This window comes from Heteronotia binoei, chromosome 5, assembly GCF_032191835.1.
Source record: "Heteronotia binoei isolate CCM8104 ecotype False Entrance Well chromosome 5, APGP_CSIRO_Hbin_v1, whole genome shotgun sequence".
NCBI classification, from domain to species: domain Eukaryota; kingdom Metazoa; phylum Chordata; class Lepidosauria; order Squamata; family Gekkonidae; genus Heteronotia; species Heteronotia binoei.
The window spans coordinates 153,145,179-153,167,797 of NC_083227.1; the positions used below are offsets into that span (position 1 = coordinate 153,145,179).

Consider the following 22,619-nt stretch of genomic DNA (forward strand, 5'->3'; position numbering starts at 1 on the left):
AAACAAACAAGCCAGTTGATCAAGATGTCTAGCTATTCTAGAATGATTAAAGGTTTGAAAAACTTTCCCTATGAAGAAAGGTTAAAACGCTTGGAGCTCTTTACCTTGGAGAAACGTCGACTGCGGGGTGACATGATAGAGGTTTACAAGATAATGCATGGGATGGAGAAGGTAGAGAAAGAAGTACTTTTCTCCCTTTCTCACAATACAAGAACTCGTGGGCATTCCATGAAATTGCTGAGCAGTCGGGTTAGAACGGATAAAAGGAGGTACTTCTTCACCCAAAGGGTGATTGACATGTGGAATTCACTGCCACAGGAGGTGGTGGCGGCTACAAGCATAGCCAGCTTCAAGAGGGGGTTAGATAAAAATATGGAGCAACATGGCTTCTCTTATGTTCTTATTCAAAAGTTGCACTTCTACTGACTATCAGTTCAGTATCAAGTGACAATCTACAGCCAAGATCAGGGAGCTGTTATCCAGCCATTAGGATACAGCATTAGGAAACACTAGCACAACATGGGTTCTTAAAGTTCATAAACACACAACAGCTGATGAGATGACTATCAAACGGTGAGCATGTACCTAGTCCCTCCCCATCTCATCCTCATCCTCTTGGAATCCTCTCCTCTGAGTGACAATATAGTGTTCAGGGAAACAATCACATTTCCAGATAATAATTATGCTGATGGCGGGGGGGGGGGGGGGGGAACTGGGGGAAGATCCTGCTAGTTAACAGCAGCTAAACAACATCTCACTGAATTTGTCCTCCTCGTCTCTGCACAGAGAGGAAGGCTTGTCAATGCCTGGAGGCACAAGTCAACGGGCTTTTGTCCTTCAGTTCTTAGCCTGAGAATCAGGCCTACAGCTGGGTAGAAGACCCACTAGAAGGCCTGCTGGACTATCAGAAGCCTCCCTCCTCTTATAGAACTGGATTGTAAAAGTCATGACATGGAGTGAAATGGACACGTTAACAAGAACCTTAAGAGACTATGATTTAGAAGTATTTAAGATGGAGTGGAAGAAGTTCAGAAGATACGTAGAAAAAGAGTGGAAAATAAAATGATATTGGACAATTTTTGATAATGACTAAATATAAGAGGGAGGAGGATATGAATTTTGGTTTTTATTAATTAAGCGTACCTTTAATAATAATGTTTTAAGTATTGTACACCGGCGGAGGGTCAAGTAATGGGGGGAGGGGTAGGTAGAAAGTAATATATGGGATAGAGAAAAAAAAGTAGTTATTAATGATGTAAGAAACTGAATATATTACCATATGTTACTAATAAAATTGTTTGAAACAGATAAAAAAAGAAGCCTCCCTCGTCTTTTTAAAAAAAACAAACACAAAATATTCTCTCTGCGTATTGGCAGCTGCTTTGGGCCCCCACTGGAGAAAAAACAATATGCTCAATAAATATTCATGCACTTTAAAAAACAACAACACAACCACCTACTGATTTTTCTCTCTCTTTTATTTCCAGTGGGTTTGCTTAGTTTCCCTAGTAAGGGGTATATTAGTTGCTAGGTATATTAAGGCTGAGATGAGTGCAGGAACTGAACAGTAGCATCTAACGTCATAATGGCAAAGATGTCTCCCAAAAAGAGGAAACGGCATTGCTCAAGGAAGGAAAGAAGCTCTCCATTACAGGTTCCCCAAATGCATTATCGTTGTCCTCCTCTACCTCTCGGCTTCAAATAACAACATCAAAGCACTTGAGGAGAACGCAGCATTTAAGGAAGAGAATACAGACAGACTCATAGAGGTGTGAGGGCTACGTACGGATATGTACAGAAACATGCAATCTAGTCGCAGACCTCTGTGCACTGCTCACTATTTGTGCAGTTCAATTTTAATACACTCCGGGAGCCCTTGGCATATCTTCTTAAGCATCAAAACAAAAATAATGGGCAGAGCCAAAATGACATACAGGGCAAGGAGACCTCTAGCAAAATAAGAGCCTTAAAACAATGTATCCTCTTTTTTAGATAAGTAGTCTAATAATCTGCACCATGCTTGCCTTAGTCCTGTTATAAGTAACTGGAGTGAACAAGTTTGCATTTTCAGGAATTACTGTGTTCCCAAGCTAGTCACTCAACTATTTTAATTTGCTTAAAGCCAGTCAGCAGCAAAACTATTAGAATTTTTAAAAGTGCATGCCAGAAAAGGTGTTTTCATATTATTTTGGGGCTTTTTAAAAAACACACACATGCAGAGCAAATGTTAAAACAACCACCACTAACCTTGGGAGGTTCCCGAAACATCTGGTCCAGAGAGATAAATTCCAGGCTTGGCAGCAACTCAATAAACTGACTAAAAGAGTCTAGTTTTATTGCATGACATCTTACTAAGGTGAGATCAAACAACCGAGTCCATCTTGAGTGATCTATGGAAAAAGTAGAAAAGTGGGCTTACTACAGGTTTTCTTACCTAATAAATTTCCCACCAACTCCTTCCAAATGCAAGTAAATCATAAGCCTTCCCTCACTGCTTCAAAGGCTTTCTCCATTGTTACTATACTTTTTAAAAAGCTGTATTTTCTGTGGAGGGATGGTGGCTCAGTGGTAGAGCATCTGCTTGGTAAGCAGAAGGTCCCAGGTTCAATCCCCGGCATCTCCAAAAAAGGGTCCAGGCAAATAGGTGTGAAAAACCTCAGCTTGAGACCCTGGAAAGCGCTGCCCGTCTGCGAAGACAATACTGACTTTGATGGACCCAGGGTCTGATTCAGTATAAGGCAGCTCCATATGTTCAATGTGTTCATATGTTACTCTGATGCACCCGCTGATTACTGAATTCAGATTAAAATCATACATTTACATACAGCCACAGAGGCTCAAATATAACTAGAGAAATCTTCAGATAATTAGGTATTTCAAACACAAAAATTAACTTCCACTTTGGATCACCATAACCATCAATAGTAGGAATATAAGAAGAAAAAGAAGATATTGGATTTATATCCCGCCCTCCACTCCGAAGAGTCTCAGAGCGGCTCACAGTCTCCTTTACCTTCCTCCCCCACAACAGACACCCTGTGAGGTGGGTGGGGCTGGAGAGGGCTCTCACAGCAGCTTCCCTTTCAAGGACAACTTCTGCCAGAGCTATGGCTGACCCAAGGCCATGCCAGCAGGTGCAAGTGGAGGAGTGGGGAATCAAACCCGGTTCTCCCAGATAAGAGTCCGCACACTTAACCACTACACCAAACTGGGTGTCCTGATACTGGCTATAATGATACTTACAGAGTCTAATAAAGGACTGTAACGACCACTGACCATGATCACATGAAGAAATATAATCGGCCAGTATGCGGCTACATTTTAATGCATGCAATACCTGTGATCCAACTGCTTGGGTTATGTAGATGCGGACAGTTGTATATGACAAGGTATTTAATGGAAGAGAAGACTTCATTCACTGCTTTCATTCCTATATCAGTAATTATTCCCGGATTTTCAACGACATCAGCTAAGCCATACTTCACGAGATCCGCATTGATCATTTTACCTACATACAGAAAAACAGAGATTTTAGCTATGGGCTCCTGTCACTAACAGAAATTCAGTCGGGCCACCAGTTACAATTATGTTACTTAAAACTGTGGTTGACTTGCTAAAAATGGCTGGACCAAAACAGATGGAACGAAGCCTTGAAAGAAAAACAAGCAGATGCTTCAGAAGGTCAGAAGCTCGCATCCAACTGAGCCTTTATTTGTGATTGGGGAGGGACGGTGGCTCAGTGGTAGAGCATCTGCTTGGGAAGCAGAAGGTCCCAGGTTCAATCCCCGGCATCTCCAAAAAAGGGTCCAGGCAAATAGGTATGAAAAACCTCAGCTTGAGACCCTGGAGAGCCGCTGCCAGTCTGAGAAGACAATACTGACTTTGATGGACCAAGGGTCTGGTTCAGTATAAGGCAGCTTCATATGGATATGGATTGCTCTAATTAATGCTCCTATTCTCCCAAACTTCCCTATGCTTGCACTACACCAGCTGAGACACAAACGACTCCATATGCAAGATCAGGCTTGCTCCTAAATTTCTATAGAGTGGCAGGACAAAGGGCAATATAAGAGCAACATGACTGTATAGGGGAGGAACCCTTCTATTTAACCATACATTGCCTTTTCCCTTCGTTTCACCCAGTGGGACTCCAATACCAGTTATAACCTTTGCAGTGGCAAAAGTGGGTTTAGATAGTTAAGCGCGAGTGGAGGGAATGAATAAAGGGGCTACGGCTCAGCGGTAGAGCATCCGCATTGGTATGCAGAAGTTTCCAGGTTCAATCTCCATCATTTCCAGTTAAAAGGGCCAAGTGGTAGATGAAGTTAAAGGCCTATGCATGAGACCCTGGAGAGACTCTGCCACCCTTACTAGGTAGTACTGACCATGATGGACTACAGGTCTGATTCAGTAAAAGGCAGAAGAAGAAGATGATATTGGATTTATATCCCGCCCTCCACTCTGAAGAGTCTCAGAGCGGCTCACAATCTCCTTTACCTTCCTCCCCCATAACAGACTCTGTGAGGTAGATGAAGATATTGGATTTATATCCCGCCCTCCACCCCGAGAGTCTCAGAGGGGCTCACAATCTCCTTTCCCTTCCTCCCCCACAACAGACACCCTGTGAGGTAGATGAAGATATTGGATTTATATCCCGCCCTCCACCCCGAGAGTCTCAGAGGGGCTCACAATCTCCTTTCCCTTCCTCCCCCACAACAGACACCCTGTGAGGTGGGTGGGGCTGGAGAGGGCTCTCACAGCAGCTGCCCTTTCAAGGACAACCTCTGCCAGAGCTATGGCTGACCCAAGGCCATGCCAGCAGGTGCAAGTGGAAGAGTGGGGAATCAAACCCGGTTCTCCCAGATAAGAATCTGCACACTTAACCACTACACCAAACTGTCTCTCAAGGCAGTTTCATGTGTTCAGTCAGCTTCCCCCCTCTCATGCTTTCAAGTCCTCTGTTGCTTTATAGGGGACTTGCTGGACCTAATCCTGTTGTTCTCAAGTTGAACTGTGTCCCATCTCAAAGAGTGGCAGGAGCAATGGGCTGCAGATTTGGGGGTCGAAAGGAGACATAAGAACATAACAGCATTGCAGTCAACCTCCCAACTCAGGCACTGATATGAGACCTCTCCAGAGCTTGAGGGCATATGCATAATTTGCCACTTTGTCGGGTGGATCTCTAAAGTGAGCTTCTAAGTGCAAAACGCATGTGCCGCCCCTTCCCTCACTCCCAGAGTGGGACAGGCAGTGCTCTCTCTAGGACGCAAAGCATACCAACCCGGAAACCAGCGGCAGCTATAAGCCTCCACTGTTTCCCAAATGCAAAAGACAATAGCAGCACAACATACAAAATACAAATATACCAAAAATATTGTGCAAATCACACTATTAAATAGCTAGTACAAATTAAATTATATTACATAGAAACATACAAAGATTATCGTATATCCAAAACATTTTAGCCACACAGAAGTCTCAAAAGTATTATTTCAGGGAGGACCCCTCAAAGTCTCTTAATTTCACAAAGAGAGTACTAAGACTCAAAAGCAAAGTTCCAAAGGAGTCCCTCCGTTGCTTGTCAGCTTCCGAAGGAAAAATTCTTGCCTCCACGCAACCACCGTTTTTTAATTGCGTTCCGCTGCTCCTGCAGCTTCCTCATAAGCCAACTGAGATTCACAGCCAAGTTTTCTCTCAGGCGCCCATTTCAGTATCTCAGTTAACGGCCGTTAATACCCTCTTTGGGTGCTCTCTTTGTGAAATTAAGAGACTTTGAAGGGTCCTCCCTGAAACAATATTTTTGAGACTTCTGTGTGGCTAAAATGTTTTGGATATATGATAATCTTTGTATATTCCTACATAATATAATTTAATTTGTACTAGCTGTTTAATAGTGTGATTTGCACAATATTTTTGATATATTTGTATCCACTGTTTCCCAGGCTGGGAAAATACAGGTGCGTGCTACGGTACCTGCCTCTCTGTTTGCTTACACTCTCTTTTGGGAAAAAGGGTAAGTCGTGCAACAATAACAGGCAGAGAGGACACAGAGGAATTGATGGTGGTGGATCACAGAAGGAAAGAACGCCCTTGCTGCCCTCCCTACAAGTTTTCTTTCTTTCTTTTTACCGGATTGTGTTAGCATGCTAGCTATTTTCATGAAGTTACCGTTCATATTGGGGATATCATTCTCATTTAAGAGTTCCCGGAGACACAACAGATTTACATAATAGTGACGGATCCCTCCAGAAACATCTGATGATAGCAGAAGTCAGAAGAACCAGATTTCCTTCAGTAAACCCAAGTACAGCTTGTTTTAAGAAAGCACCGGCAGGAAGGAGTAGCTGCTCGTGTATTATGCAAACATGCTATCTGCACATCTGCCGTTTATATGACACGCCAAGCCTTAGGTCAGGGGTGAGGGCAGAATCGCTTCCTGCAAAATTTCAAACTGATGAGTTCCTGCCCCAACTGCTTCTTGAAACGGCAGCTACTATAGTGGAACTTCACACATCGCTTCCTCTACTCTTTACACCTAACCTCAACTACTCTTTACACCTAAAGTCCAAGCAAGAAAAATGTGTGTATATGGTTATGCATGGGTGTCATGAGTATGCAGTTCTGCTACCCTAGGATTCTGAAAATGAGGGAAAGGCACACTTCGATCTTTACAAGGGCTCACGGATCACTGCCGTGCACATGACACTGGAGAATTTTTGTTAGTTGTATAATCACAACTAGTATTGTGGTTCTATTGTGTACGGTGGATACGTGCATTGTGTAATGTAGATACATGTATTCTCTAATAAAGAAGATGAAGATGATATTGGATTTATATCCCGCCCTCCACTCCGAAGAGTCTCAGAGCAGCTCACAATCTCCTTTCCCTTCCTCCCCCACAACAGACACCCTGTAAGGTGGGTGGGGCTGGAAAGGCCTCTCACAGCAGCTGCCAGAGCTCTGGCTGACCCAAGGCCATGCTAGCAGGTGCAATTGGAGGAGTGGGGAATCAAACCCAGTTCTCCCAGATAAGAGTTCGCACAACTTAACCACTACACCAAACTGGCTCTCCAATGTGATTTTAAAATAAATATACAGAAGCAGATCAGAAATTTCCCTATCTTTAATTTCGCTTTCCACGAGCTGTCCTTTGGAGAGCTGTTACACAGTGCGAAATCGCCAATCTGCTCTTATTTTCAGTTCTTATACAGTCACATGAGAGAATCCATATGCCCACAGAACTCGGGTGTGTTTAAATAAAACCTTGTAAAGACTTAGATACGCTTTCCCTTAGATTTCCCAATTAAGGAAATGCAGAGTTGTTACACCCATAAACACGCCATCCCCTCCCAGTGTCCTCCATCTTCACTGACACCAAGGAGACAAGGACTGCACAGCACTCCTTAATGCCAAATGAAAGAGCAGGACATTGAATGGGAAAATATCAGAGCAGAATCCAAGGGAAACCACAGAACAGAATACCGTCTGAAGGGAACTGAGGGAAATTTGCTTATCCTTACTCTGCTTATCCTTAAGATCAACAGATAAAACCCAGACCAATTTTGCCTCAGCTGATCAGGAGCGCAAAAGAAAAGGAAAGATTTTCATACACTGCAGCAAAAACTCATCAACATATCCTAGATGAAGGGTTTCAAATTGTGGAAACTCCAATTCGGCCATTTTTAGTGCGGAGAATACACCATCTTTGGTTAGGGAAGGCTGGATTCGTACTTCATGCAACCTGAAAAGTAGAGAAATAACGCATGAAAAAAAATCATACCTTCCACACACAGTGTGTGCATGTGTGCGGGTTAGAACCTTTGGTCCAAATGAGGCATGTGTGAAATGGGAGGCTGGACTAGATGGACCACTGGTCTGTTCCAGTATGGTTCTCTTATTCTTAAGATAATAGCAAAAACACTTTCTTAAGTTGCTCCACCGAAGTCTAAGGAGCGGACGCTTGGCACACTCATGAGACAATGCATTGCAGACACCTATTTTTGGAAGTTACCAGACGCTTCAATGGCACTCTTTGAGAAAGCTATTATTATATTCGTTTTACACAGTCCAAGCGTGTCCCAGAAGAAAGCAAGGGCTGCGGTAGAAGAGCATGGAAGCCGTTACTCTTGGCATGGAGCTTAAGGTGTTTTAACTGGAATGCAGAATTTACTAACATAAAGAGGATTCGCTGGCAAAGAAAACAGAAGAGAAGACTGGGGACATAATGCAAGTACCTTCGTGCAGCGGTTATGATGAGGTAGCCGAGGTCCACTTCCAGAGCATTCTTGCAAGCTCCCAGAACGATTGTGTGCAAATTTCTGAAACCTCCTAGTTTGACAGGAAAGAGAAATAATGCAGTATGAAGACACGCCACAGAACTGTGTAGAGTATGAGTGTTTTTGGGGGGAGGGAGGAACACACACAAAAAAACCCAGCTTCTTTTTAAGCTAGGTTCTGTTGACTCTTGGTAGCGCTCATGATAGCAGTAATATATCAGATCTTGTTCTGATCCGTTATTTTTTTTTTCAAAGCAGACATCCACCTCAGGAGTTGGAAGAAGTGTGCGCTTTATATGGTTCAAATGAAAATATGTGTCTTTTTCACCATGGACGTACAAAGTCAGCTGTGTGTATTTTGTTTCTGAGCTGTGTACACGCAGTAAAAAAAAAAATGAGATGCTGATATTCTAAAACTGTAAAGTAAGGGGTGGCCAACGGTAGCTCTCCGGATGTTTTTTTTGCCTACAACTCCCATCAGCCCCAACCAGAATGGCCAATGGCTGGGGCTGATGGGAGTTGTAGGCAAAAAAAACATCTGGAGAGCTACTGTCGGCCACCCCTGCTGTAAAGTATGCACTTTTTATCTAACAGATTAATTGCAAAGTAGCAGATGTTGTCTGTGGTCTTCCTGGGCCACACTCCCAAGCGGTTACTGTATTAACAGCAATATTATATTACTCATCTCTTTCTCAATAAACAGACTCTTACTGTACCTTGGAAAAAGCAGTATACTTTCACACCCAATTAGATTCCATCCACATAGTCCTCTGTTTTCTCAATGGAAGGATCTACAAGGGATCTACTTGTGTGCAAAACCCATTCATAGTTCAATTTTTGTGCAAGGCTGGAGCAGGTTGAAAAAAAATTGGCATTGTACACCTCACACCTATACGGCAATATCCGTGTAATGCAATGGTCCCCAACCTTTTTGGCACCAGGGACCGGTTTTGCCACCACCGCCACGGTCCGCCCCCTCTCCTCCCTCGTGCCGCACCGTGCTCTGCCCCCCCTCCCCCACCCGCACAATCAGAGGAACGATGAGGCTCGGAATCAGCCCTACCCACTTTGACAAGGCCCAGGCTAATTGTAAGTTGTTTGAAGAGCAGGCTGGAGAAGCCTCCTCCAGCGCACTGTTCAAATAACTCAGAATCAGCCCGGGCCCTGCCAAAACAGGTAGAGCCGAGCCTCATCCCCCCCACTGCACGTTCAGAGTGGTGCTGCAATGAGACTCCAGCAGCTTCAACACGGCCTGGGTTGATTCTAAGTTATTTGAATAGCACGCTGAAAGAGGCTTCTCTCCCTCTCACTTCCAGAAGTGAGGGAGGGGGCGAAACCCCTCCTCCAGTCTGCTCTTCAAACAACTTACAATCAGCCCGGGTCCTGTCGAAGTGGGTAGGGCTGACTCCGAGCCTCGTCAATCCTCTGCACCTGTGAGCGAGGGAGGGTGGTGGTGGAGCACAGCGTGGTGCTGGGGAAGGGAAGGGGCGGGCCATGGAGGTGGTGGGGAGCCGAGCCTTGTTGTGCAGGGGTGGGGGTGGAGGATAGGGAGTGGCAGCCCGGTTGCTAATAGGATTTAGACTGGTACCGGTCCGCGGACTGGGGGTTGGGGACTCCTGGTGTAATGCATATAGAGGGCCATCGGTGAACCAACCCTAAGCCTGAAGCAAAATATTCAGGAGTTTAAAATTCAAATATACAGCAGAAGAAATTAGAAATTCAAATTCACTCACTTTCAAATACTAACAGAGACACTTTTTGGAAAACAACTACAAAAATAATCGCTTTTATAAGACGGTGTGAAAAACTAATGGGAAACAATTCCGTTTTGAGAACTGCTTGCTATTCTCATTCCCAAATAAGAAACTGCATACCAGATCTCCAGCTGTCTTCTACAACATGCTGGATAAGACCTCCAAGGAAGGGAACTCGAACTAATTCTAGATGTTCCAGGTTTCGGGCAGAAGCCAAGCCTGTGACCAAGGGGACGTACTTCAATGAATTTGTGGGTCCTATGAAAGAAAGAATTTTCAGCAGTTAGTATTATCATGGGTGGGTAGATAAGTACAGATTTAGGGTATGGATTTAGAAACATATTATACACAATGACATTTTAAGCAGCCATATCCACATAGGAATACTGCTAGATGCCAGCACACACATACATAGGCTAGTTTTGGGGCTGGATCCCACAGAGGATTTCTGTGGATGGAGCAGAGGGTGACTCCCCCTCCTGTGGTTGACCTCCAATCCCACCCTCACCATGCTGTTCCTGAGGTTTCCTGATGGCCTAGAAGCAGAAACTGGGTGGGAATTTTGGGCTGCAACATGAAGGGGGCAAGAGAGGAAGTCATGCTCCAAGAAGGAAAGCCCTTCTGTCTGTGGAAATCCTCCATGGGAATCCATGTCTTTATATTTCCATCTATCAACTTCTAGATGGGCTCATGTTCCTTCCTGTGGATGGCTTCCATTTTTGTTTTTATCCACTTTTTGTATTTTAATTGGTATAATTTTAATTTATTATTAAGAAGATAAAGAAGAAGATATTGGATTTATAGCCCGCCCTCCACTCCGAAGAGTCTCAGAGCGGCTCACAATCTCCTTTCCCTTCCTCCCCCACAACAGACACCCTGTGAGGTAGATGAAGATATTGGATTTATATCCCGCCCTCCACTCTGAAGAGTCTCAGAGCGGCTCACAATCTCCTTTCCCTTCCTCCCCCACAACAGACACCCTGTGAGGTGGGTGGGGCTGGAGAGGGCTCCCACAGCAGCTGCCCTTTCAAGGACAACCTCTGCCAGAGCTATGGCTGACCCAAGGCCATTCCAGCAGCTGCAAGTGGAGGAGTGGGGAATCAAACCTGGTTCTCCCAGATAAGAGTCCGCACACTTAACCACTACACCAAACTTGCTCTCCAACTGATTTAACTGATTTTATATAATAAAAAGTAGGATACAAATATTCTGGGTATACACTGGAGACGCTTACACCGCATAGAGGATTAATTTATCCAGAATTCTAATCTCCTTTACACCATCTCCCTTCCCCTCAACTGCCAGGAGCTTGAAAACCACCACCAAAAGTGAACTTCAGTTCTCACGGCACTGTTGGCAGAAGAGTCAATAATAAACAAAATGACTATTCTACTATTCAGGACAGCTATGTTCTACAGCCCTTTACCAAGTGTTATATGTTAACACTGTATTACAGTCAACTTTCTGAACTCCCATACAAGTAAATGTGACTGGGTCGACTCTTTTTACCTGCACAATTTCTCATGACAAAAGTGCGTAAGCTGATGCAAAGAAAATCTTTAAAAGGCTGTGGTTTGGTGAGCCTCACCCACTTCAGATACAGATGCCTCAGCATTGGGATACAAGGGATGTCAGGGACATTAACTCCTAAAAGGCAGCAATATAAAGCAATGTCAGGTTCAAAGATCAACAGTACATTTCAGGGATAAAAATTTCACTACTGCTCCAAGTAATTTGTTCTCAATTTTTGTAGGAGGTTTTTGGATTTGTATCCCAAGGCAAAAAAACAGCAGAGAAACTAAGAAAGTACAAGCATGTGCACGTCAAATTCACACAGCTGTGCAACAAAACACAACCTGAAATAAACAGTTACTGGAATAAATAAACTGGGATAATAATAATAATAATAATAAAAAATTTATTTTTATATCCCGCCCTCCCCCGCCGAAGGCAGGCTAAGGGCGGCTAACACGACATGGTATGTACCATGATTACGGTAAAATACAATCATTACTACAAAACAATTAAACAATTAAAATAGATAAAATTACATTTATAAATTAAGTTAAAATTAGATAAACAGTTAAACCATTGTAAGTTATAGATTTCGGTGCTACAGTTCAAACTATGTATAGGATGGCTAGATGTCGTTTCCCGGGTTTTATCTTAATGTGAGCTGAAAGAGGGCAGTTTTGCAAGGCCTGCGAAACTGATTTAGGTCTCGCAGGGCTCGCACCTCTTCTGGTAGTTGATTCCACCATTGGGGAGCCATTGTTGAGAAGGCCTGCGCCCTCGTTGTTTTCAATCTAACCTCCCTTGGTCCAGGGACTTTTTAAAGATTTTGAGAACTCTGACTGTCAGGTTCTGTGGAGCATTTAGCAGGTGCGGACTGCTGTCTCAGAGTCGTGGTTGGGGGCCTCCCTGAGACATCTGACTGGCCACTGCTAGAAACAGAAAACTGGCCTGATTTCGCACGCCTACACTTATATTCTTATAATACGGCTTTTTAAAAAAAACAAACAAACTGAATTCACCAAGTACTTCATTAAATTCTTACCTACTAAGTGCAAAGTCTGAATTTTTGCTCCTATTGGTATTTTCAGTTTGTTTTCAGGTGGTATCGGGAAAGCGCCGTTACGATTACGAAACTTCCCCAGGATGTGAACTTGCGGCATGTACGTCCAAATTGCTTCCACCAGCTCCAGATGGGATGTCTCGACACCCTAAGGGAAGGTAACAGAAGAGTGAAGGTAAAACAAAAACAAAAGAAAAAACCCACCACCCATAAAAGCCCTCTCTTGACTAAATTATATTACAGGCCAAGAATCAAATAAAAAAAAGTTAAACTAAACTTATGTGCCCCAAGCAAATAGTGGCCATATTGTTGTAAGAATTTGTAATCAGCCATGTGTTGGAGAAGGGGATTTTACCCTTGCTCTTTTATAAATTCAGGGGAGCTAACAATTAAGAATGAAGCAAGAACATTAGCATCGCTTAAAGATACAGATCCAGTGCCATAAGTCCATTCCATCACACAAAGCCCATGTTTTAAGGGTTTTTTAGGTTGGTTTCTTTTTTAAAGCAGCAAGTTTAGGCACAGACACTCTTACGGCAAGTATCACACAGCTACAATGACACCATAAAATATAAAATGAAAAAAAAATGTGACAGCTGCTGCACTATACACACAATCTGAACCTTTTTTAACAGCAGTGATTTTTTGGGGGGGCCTTAGAGTTGTACGTGGGTGCACCTGTGTGTTTTAAGTTTAAAAAATAAAGGCAGAAAACGGCTGATAAACTTGCAGGGAGAATAAAAATGGCTTCTAGCTGCGAAAGCTGGGATGAATGTCACATGACAGCTACCAATGCTTCTGCAAGCCTGTACAAAACAGCTACCCATAGTTCTATAGCCATTGAACTCTATTAGACCCACATGGCTTCATTCTGCAAGTAATCCACAGATCATGAAACCAAGTTTTATCACATGCAGATAAGTACACATCTTTGTGTTTCTCAGCCATGGATTTTGGCTCTGTGGTTACCATAGAGATTTTATGGCAGAATTCCAGATTAAAGCAGAAGACTGCAGCTGCCAAGTAAAATAGTAGCTGAATTAAAATTACAAGTGCTTCAGCTGCTCAGATGACATACAGAACTAACTGAAAAGAGCTGAACATTAACAATGAAATAAGGCACCATCTGTCTTTTCATAGAAGTTTTTATTTCCCAGAGCCAGTTTGGTGTAGTGGTTAAGTGTGCGGACTCTTATCTGGGAGAACTGGGTTTGATTCCCTACTCCTCCACTTGCACCTGCTGGCATGGCCTTGGGTCAGCCATAGCTCTGGCAGAGGTTGACCTTGAAAGGGCAGCTGCTGTGAGAGCCCTCTCCAGCCCCACCCACCTCACAGGGTGTCTGTTGTGGGGGAGGAAGGGAAAGGAGATTGTGAGCCGCTCTGAGACTTTTCGGAGTGGAGGGCGGGATATAAATCCAATATCTTCATCTACCTCACAGGGTGTCTGTTGCGGGGGAGGAAGGTAAAGGAGATTGTGAGCCGCTCTGAGACTCTTTGGAGTGGAGGGCGGGATATAAATCCAATACCTTCTTGATTCTCTCTTCACCACCCCAAGCATTAAGGATAATAAATGCCAATGATGAACATTTCTTTGCTTTGAATATATAAACACTGACCAGCAGATTTGGGCAAGCTTGCAAGGCCTCTAAAACTCCAGGAATACTAAAAGCTTCATAGCCACGAACTCTGCGCCTGTCAAGATGCCTCGGATGAAGCCCATATAGCTGTTCAATGTCTGGCATCTTCTTCAGGAGCGTCAGGAAGCTGGAATCTGTGAACCCTTGGGAAGACAATGCACATTTTATCTAAATGCAGGATGAAGTGTCTATACAGCAAGGAAGGCTTAAAAGTGCAAATTGAGACTCTACAACGCAAGACCTGTTACTGTGGCATTAGTTTAATTAAATGGATACAGAAAAAGGGGAGACTGTATCCTCTGTTCTGTTATTCTCATCCTTTCAGAATTTCAGAATCCTTCAGTAGCTAGGACAGATAGTGTGCATGTGTGCACACACATACAGAGACACAATATGGACTGCATACAAGAAAAGGGTAAGACTGATATGTCAAGTTTTCAAGGGAATTCTGAAGCCAAAAAGGCAAAATTTAAATGCGTATGCTTCTAAACCATATATATGTCAATAAAGATATTAATGCTTAACAGTTTGATTAGACTACAGTTGTTCATTCTAAATGGATGTTATTGTTCTTTGAACAAGTTTTTCTCCCACAAACCTACATTGGTTTATATTCTGGCCCACATGCTCACATACAGATTATGTTATCAAGCAAAGTCACCCAGCCCAGAGTTCCTCAAGTCTCGTTTCTTTACTCTTTTAAGGACAGACACCACACATCGTCTCTTTAGAAACAATAACATATTGTTTCTCCACCTACCCTGGCTCGTCTAGATGAATACAAAAAACTCTGCAAAGTTTTCAGTCTATCACTCTAGGAAGCAAGTCCCACTGATCCAGAACAACCCTTAAATTGACTCCTTTTCTATTTTAATCTGGATGGCTGCCCTATCATTTTCTGCCTCGACTATCAGAGTACAATGTGCTCTCCACCCCAACCATGTGAAGTGAAACGGTATCTACTGCGTTCATTATTCTTGCAAGCTTCCCTTTAAAAAAGCAGCGTCATCTTTGGCAACCTTCTTATATGTACTTTGTAGAATGCCCAATTTTTGGTGCGTGTTATAATCACCGTATCTTATACTCATATTTCCTTTCCTAAGTGTCACAAGCATGTACCTGCAGCTCGTATCGCTAGATGTCCATTGTTGTCGGACTCTCATTTTAATTTCTCTCTCAATCATTTCTGTCATCGTGACAAAAAAGCACAAACATTTCCCAAACCAGCAACCATTCAAGTCACAAACTCTGGGGAGGGGAAGGGGGAAGTTAGTCCTCGATCATTCTGCTTCAGAAGAAAACCAAAAGCCATGCTTCGCTGGTTAAGACACAACAGCAACTGGAGTGTGCAAGGCGAAGGCGTGGACAAGCCCAAGGTTCACTTACGCCCTACCCAGTCACAGATGGTGTAATGCCTAAACCAACCCGGAATGCTGAATGTGCTGAAAATACTATAGAAATGTAAAGAGATAAAGGTGATATATACACTTTCCACCCCATGAAGTGCTTTGTAAAGGCAGCTAATTATAGTCCGGGCCAACATATCACAGCGCAACAGTGAAAGAGCAGCACTCACCTGTCGGCATGTATTCCCACCAGCGGCCAGCACAGAGATCCACAACCTTCACCACCCTCAGGTATAGTGTCACTGCTTCTTTTAGCTTCCTGGAGAGGCATTCCATGCACATGATATCCTGCAGGGGGAGATACCTGAGTGGCGGTGGAGGGGGAAGCAGACAGAAATGGCAGTTAAGCTACGTATGGCCTCTTGGAGATTTTTACTTACACCAGTGCCTGTGGGCACCATGGCACCTGCTGACACCTTTCTTGGCACTCGCCAATTGTCTTTTGAAAGTGGGTGGGGCTAGATAGAGCTTTTGCCTCCAAAGTCTTCTGATTGGCCGTCAGAGATTTGATCGGTTGTGCAGATTTTTTTAAAACGCTGCTTTCAGCAGCAGCTGTTGTCACAGCACAAGGATCTTCGTTGCGTGGCTGAAGGTAAGCTGCAGCAACTGTTTTGCAGCTGTCTCCACAACACTGTGTCAAAATTCCAAAGGCTCCCATGGGCCCAAAAAAGGTTGGGGACCCTCGATCTCGCACATAAAATCTATACGGTGCAATACCCATTCACAGGTACTTCCTCTGATATTTATAAGGGAGAACAAATTCAGCAGGGTATATAAAGCGTTTACTAAAGGTGCGCTTTTGTTGTGGAAAAGAGTGACGATACTGCTGTCTTGAGGACACACGTATTAACAATTAGTTAACAAGTCAGCTAGTGCAGAATGCAGCGGCCAGACTGCTAGTGGGACTACCTCGGTGGGAACACGTGCGGCCTAGGCTGCGGGAACTGCACTGGCTGCCAACTGTCTACCGAGTTCGTTACAAGGTGCTGGTTATCACCTTTAAAGCCCTATATGGCTGAGGACCTGCCTACCTTAGGGATCGCCTCTCTCCATATGTTCCCCAGAGAGCACTGCGTCCCAGCTCACAAAATCTCTTGGACCAAGGAGGCCAAATTAAAAACAACCAGGGAGCAGGCCTTCTCTATAAAGGCACCCCAATGGTGGAATCAGCTACCAGAAGAGGTGTGGGCCCTACGGGATCTTAATCAGTTCCGTAGGGCTTGCAAAACCGCCCTCTTCCAACCAGCCTTTTAAGATAAACCTGGAATCATCATCAAGCCGTCTTGTACATACTGCGACTGTAGCACCTTTATACTGTTTTTAGATTGATGATTTTAATGTTAACTTATATATTGTACAATTTATATTGTTCTGTTTATTGACTGTATTATTTTGTTTTATCGTTATACCATATTTTATATCATGCCTTGTAAGCCGCCCTGAGCCTGCTCCGGCGGGGAGGGTGGGGTATAAATAAAAACTTATTATTATTATTATTCACAATTAATACAACTTGGTTGAAGATGGTATAATTCCAGTTAATACTCGGTAAAATCTGGAAAGATGATCAGGTTTGGCAAAACAATATAAAGTTATGTCTAATCTTACCCTTACAGGCAGGGAGGCAGCAAACCCTACAAATACCCATTGTTCTAAAATGTTATCATAACTGCTACGGTAAATCCTTACATTTATATGGTGATATTGGACATTAGGTTTTAACAGTATGAAAGAGCTCGAGTCATTCAGATTCACTGAAAGGTTTAAAAAATGCATTCCCTAATAATGATTGCTCTCTAAAGCGGCAGTACATTTATTGGTACAGCCAAGCAGAACTCTAATCTGCTCATGAAGTAGTGTACAGAGCGTGGACTCTGTCACGCTCCTGTTGTAGAGCTTCCTTCCAGCGGTGTTTTAATTTGGAAAATTTTCAAGGCGGCTCTGATTTGTATCCAACAGAATTCACTTCATGGTTACATCGTGTTCAGGATCCCCTCGCCCTCTGAAGAGTTTTGTTAGCTGCACTGAATCTCCTTTGGGCTAGAAGAGTGGGGGAAATCAAACTACTAAATAAATCAACAAAGAAATATGATTCTTTCTGAACTCCAATACAGCCGCATTGTGCATTCTAGCTAAAAGAGTACATACAGGGAAAGGGGAAAGAAACAGCATTGCTAAGTAAGAAATGGGATATTTGTTTAGGTCTGCAAATATAACACTGGACTGTTCAACAGATGTCTAGATGCCATCACTCAGGGTTAATGAAGTTGCTATTTGAAAGTATAATATAAATTCCAACACTAATTTTCACGTCATGGAAACCAAGCATATAGAACAGTTCCTTGATATCAAGCTGATACTGAAGAAGCAATTGTTGCTCCTACTTGTGAAGAGTCACAAATGATTCATGGGTGCAGTGTGTCATAAAAGTTATTTCTAATTCATAGTAGGTACAAGCAATTTCAAAAATATCAGTACATGCAGTCCTTCAGATGAAACTAACTTCTACACGGTCTCCCAACTTTGTCTATATAAGTGAAATGGCATGTATTGTGCTTTGTAGAGTGAGCAGATGGGGGGGGGGGGGGGGGGAATAAAACCATCATTTATTAAAATGAACGTAACTAAGCAACAAATACCTTCTTCACCTACCTAAAGATATGGCATAGCACTTCATGTGAAAGCTGGTTCATATAGTCCTTGAGTTCAGCAACTTTGGTACATATAGGGCCTTCCCTGCTTGTGGAACACATTTTCATATTTTTCCGCCTTGGTCCCATCTTGGTAATGTTTGCCAATTAGATGGATCGGTGCTCACAGGCAGATAGTGTGCATCTGGAAGAGAAAATGATGCCATGAGGAGAATGTAATAATGCAATGAAATATACAGGAAAACATAAGACTTGCCACACTAATATGAAATTTAAAAAATAATAAAATACAAAGGACCTACAATTTTAAAAATGCGTATGTGAAGACATATATTCAAAACATCCCAGGTACAATTAAATATAGAAGGAGTATTCTGGACAAGAGGAAATGTGATCTCAAGAACAAGCAGAAGAAGAAGATATTTGATTTATATCCCGCCCTCCACTCCGAAGAGTCTCAGAGCAGCTCACAATCTCCTTTCCCTTCCTCCCCCACAACACACACCCTGTGAGGTAGATGAAGATATTGGATTTATATCCCGCCCTCCACTCCGAAGAGTCTCAGAGCGGCTCACAATCTCCTTTCCCTTCCTCCCCCACAACAGACACCCTGTGAGGTAGATGAAGATATTGGATTTATATCCCGCCCTCCACTCCGAAGAGTCTCAGAGCGGCTCACAATCTCCTTTACCTTCCTCCCCCACAACAGTCACCCTGTGAAGTGGGTGGGGCTGGAAAGGGCTCTCACAACAGCTGCCCTTTCAAGGACAACCTCTGCCAGAGCTATGGCTGACCCAAGGCCATGCTAGCAGGTGCAAGTGGAAGAGTAGGGAATCAAACCCGGTTCTCCCAGATAAGAGTCCGCACACTTAACCACTACACCAAACCGGCTCTCCAAAAGGATCTAGTTAAAAGATCTAGTTAAAAGTCTTATCATCAGCCACCAACCTTGGAGAAGTCTACAATATTTGTGACAAAATTGATTCTATTTTATCAGAGGCACAAAAGCAGCCCCCAAACTTGATTTTTACGTTACACACATGATCCAGCCTACAACATACTGTCGTAAAGCTGCCATAGTTTGCTTATATTGTTTTACTGTTTTAAATTGCCTTGTGGAGTTGGAGAGTACAGAACAGAAGGCTTTCAAAGGGCGCATGTGGATAAGGGTGATTGAGCAGACATTATATACCAGGATTTCCAAAATATTTGTGATAAAAATCTCACTGAGGATTACTGACAAAGCACAGTAATCATGGGATAAGACGAAGGGGCCTCTTATGGACTGAAAGATGGTTAAAAGGCAGGAAGCAGAGAGTAGGAATAAACGGGCAATTCTCACAACAGAAGCAAGTGAAGAGTTGTGTCCCAAAAGCATCAGTATATGGTCTGGTGCTATTTAATTTGTTCCTAAATGAACTGGAATTGAAGGTGAGCAGTGTCATGGCCTGTCAGAACTTAAGAACTTCAAACGGATCCCATACTTGGTTACAAAGCTAGGATTTTATTAGAGAGAACTAAGCACTGGAAGAGGCAAGATAACAGTGATGGCGAGAGCCAGCACCAACTCAATTTTATACACGTAAAGCAAACATCTCACAAAGCCACAATTCACACCGTTACAGGCACATCTGTCTTCTCACCATCACTATCAGTAGAGAGGATGCCTCCCTACTCCGAAGGCCATGCTGTTCGGCTTCAAAGGGTCCCAGTGTGAGAATGTGCAGAGACATAACATAACTCATTCTACAGCCCCAAATATTTTGGATACCAGTGGGGCAAGGTTAATTACTATTCAAGCACTTTGGGTTAAGCAAGGGTTACAACATGGAGTCGGTTTGGTTCAGTAACAAAGCAGCTCTGAGCCACAGTAAGAGTACAATACAGCATTGGTCACATTATAGGGCACCAGCAGTAAAGATACAAGTTCTGACATGGCCAGACCTGCAGATGGCATCACATTATTCAGGACGGTGAAACCCAAGGAGGATTGTAAAGTGCTATATTTGGATCCCTTTGGGTGAGTGGGCAATAATGCAGCAGATGAGGTTCAATCTAAGTAAAGTATAAAGTGATGTTTACTGGAAGAATCTTAATTTTAAATATATGCTGATGGCGACACAAGTGGCAAAGACTGAAAGGGAGCAAGATCTTGGGACTGCAGTGGCCAGAACAATGACAACGGCCAACTCAACATACAGCCGCAGTGATAAAGGTCAACTCCATGCTGGGCATTGTTAGGAAGGAGACTGAATATAAAATAGTCAATATTGTAATGCCTTTGTACAGAGCTATGATGCAGACTCAGTTTGAATGGTGTGTATAGTTCTGGTCACTGTATTTCAAATAATACTGCAAAAGTGCCGAAGAGGCCAACCAACTATGAGGAAAGGATAAAAAGTCTGGAAGTTTCCAGCTCTGAGAAAAGACAAAGGGACAAAGCAAATTTACAAAATTATACAAAGTGGATAGGGAGAGTTCTTCCTGCTCTCCCATAATATTAGAATTTGGAGCAGCCAAGGAATATACTCAGGAGGGATGTAAGGAAGTACTTTGTTACTTAATGAGTGATTAACAGAGCAATCCTAAACAGGTCTACTCTGGCTTATTCAGTGAGGCTTACTTCCCAGAAAGTGTTGCTGGGCTGCACTGTAAATTATGGAATTCACTGCCAGCAAATACAGTGATAGCAACAACTACGGTATATATGTAGCTTTATAGTGAGTACTGACAGATTCAAGGAAGAAACATCACTAACTCTGACACATAAAGAGACCTTTCATATGTATAGGCAGCAGACCTTGAATACCATTGCTAGGAGGCAACCTCAGGGAAAAGCCTTGGTCTGTGTGCTCCTTAGGTCAATGCCTGGCTGCTGGACCACTGGTCTGATACAGCAGGACACCTCTTATGAAAAACCTTAAATAAATCCCACATAAATGCAGCAAAACATAAGGCTTTATTTCATCCACACACATGCTTTTTTCTCCACCATCAGTGACTCAGGTGAAAAGACAGCTTTGCTTTCCTAAATTATTTAATGCATTCAAATCTATGTTCTTCCTAAGGACAACACTACAGAAATGCCTCTTAAAGCAGAAACAAAATTAATAAAAGGAAGCAAACAAACAAACCTCCAGGGACCCACAACACAATTTTAATCTGAAGTAGATGTAACACTCCTGAAAGCTTCCCTGACTCACACCTACTCTTGACCCAAGGAGCCCACTTATCAGCTTTCACTATATTCTATATGTATGAGGTAGTGTCAGAAAATCATTCACTGACACTATGAAGCAAAAGGCAGGATTCAAGAAGAATCACATGGATAGCAAACAGAAGCAAATTAGCAATATAAAAATATGCTAGGGGAGACAAGAAACTTCTTGACTCTCTGCTCTTTTTTTCCTGTCAGACAGATTGACCTAGATATTTACATCCCACCCTTCCTCCAAGGTGTTCTCTGCAGAAGCAGCTCTGGGTTCTATCTCCAACTTGTCTTCACAACAGGCCTGTGAGGAAGGTTAGGCAGACAGGAGGAAAAAAACGACATAAGGTCAGCAGTGAGTACCACGGCTAAGTGAGATTTAAACACACGTCTACCTGATCCTAGGCAGATACTTTCATTTATGCACACGTTGCTTTAAAAAACACCCAGGCTCACAAACTCCGGCGATAGCCCTATGAAACACAGTTAGAACTGCCCCACGCACTTCAGTTGGATTTATTTCCATGTAAACATAATTGGGGGAGGGACGGTGGCTCAATGGTAGAGCATCTGTTTGGTAAGCAGAAGGTCCCAGGTTCAATCCCCGGCATCTCCAACTAAAAAGGGTCCAGGCAAATAGGTGTGAAAAACCTCAGCTTGAGACCCTGGAGAGCCGCTGCCAGTCTGAGTAGACAATACTGACTTTGATGGACCAAGGGTCTGATTCAGTGTAAGGCAGCTTCATATGTCCATATGTGCCCTTGCTAGCAAAAGGCCCCATATCTACGGGTCCAGAAAAAAGGAAGCAGCATGGATAAGCATAGAAGAAGATATTGGATTTAATAGCCCGCCCTCCATTCCGAAGAGTCTCAGAGTGGCTCACAATCTCCTTTCCCTTCCTCCCCCACAACAGACACCCTGTGAGGTGGGTGGGGCTGGAGAGGGCTCTCTCAGCAGCTCTCCTTTCAAGGACAACCTCTGCCAGAGCTATGGCTGACCCAAGGCCACGCTAGCAGGTGCAAGTGGAGGAGTGGGGAATCAAACCTGGTTCTCCCAGATAAGAGTCCGTGCACTTAACCACTACACAAGACTGGCTCTCAGTAGACAAACAT

The 22,619-nt window shown here is 43.3% G+C and overlaps 1 protein-coding gene across 2 annotated transcripts in view; it reads right to left on the minus strand.

Annotated features, from left to right (window-relative positions):
* Positions 1-22,619, minus strand: part of FBXO38 (F-box protein 38) — a 44,061-nt gene that overhangs the window by 20,498 nt on the left and 944 nt on the right. Inside the window, exons 2-11 of one of the 2 annotated variants that reach the window (XM_060240606.1) lie at positions 18,301-18,483; positions 15,819-15,952; positions 14,222-14,385; positions 12,588-12,753; positions 11,540-11,677; positions 10,151-10,288; positions 8,235-8,328; positions 7,611-7,741; positions 3,338-3,508; positions 2,248-2,390 (exon numbers count right to left, since the gene is read on the minus strand). In XM_060240606.1, coding sequence (XP_060096589.1) covers positions 2,248-2,390; positions 3,338-3,508; positions 7,611-7,741; positions 8,235-8,328; positions 10,151-10,288; positions 11,540-11,677; positions 12,588-12,753; positions 14,222-14,385; positions 15,819-15,952; positions 18,301-18,428 — 1,407 coding nt within the window. In that variant the 5' untranslated portion in view covers positions 18,429-18,483. The remainder of the gene's footprint in view (positions 1-2,247; positions 2,391-3,337; positions 3,509-7,610; positions 7,742-8,234; positions 8,329-10,150; positions 10,289-11,539; positions 11,678-12,587; positions 12,754-14,221; positions 14,386-15,818; positions 15,953-18,300; positions 18,484-22,619) is intronic. The other variant, XM_060240607.1, reaches the window with a different exon arrangement.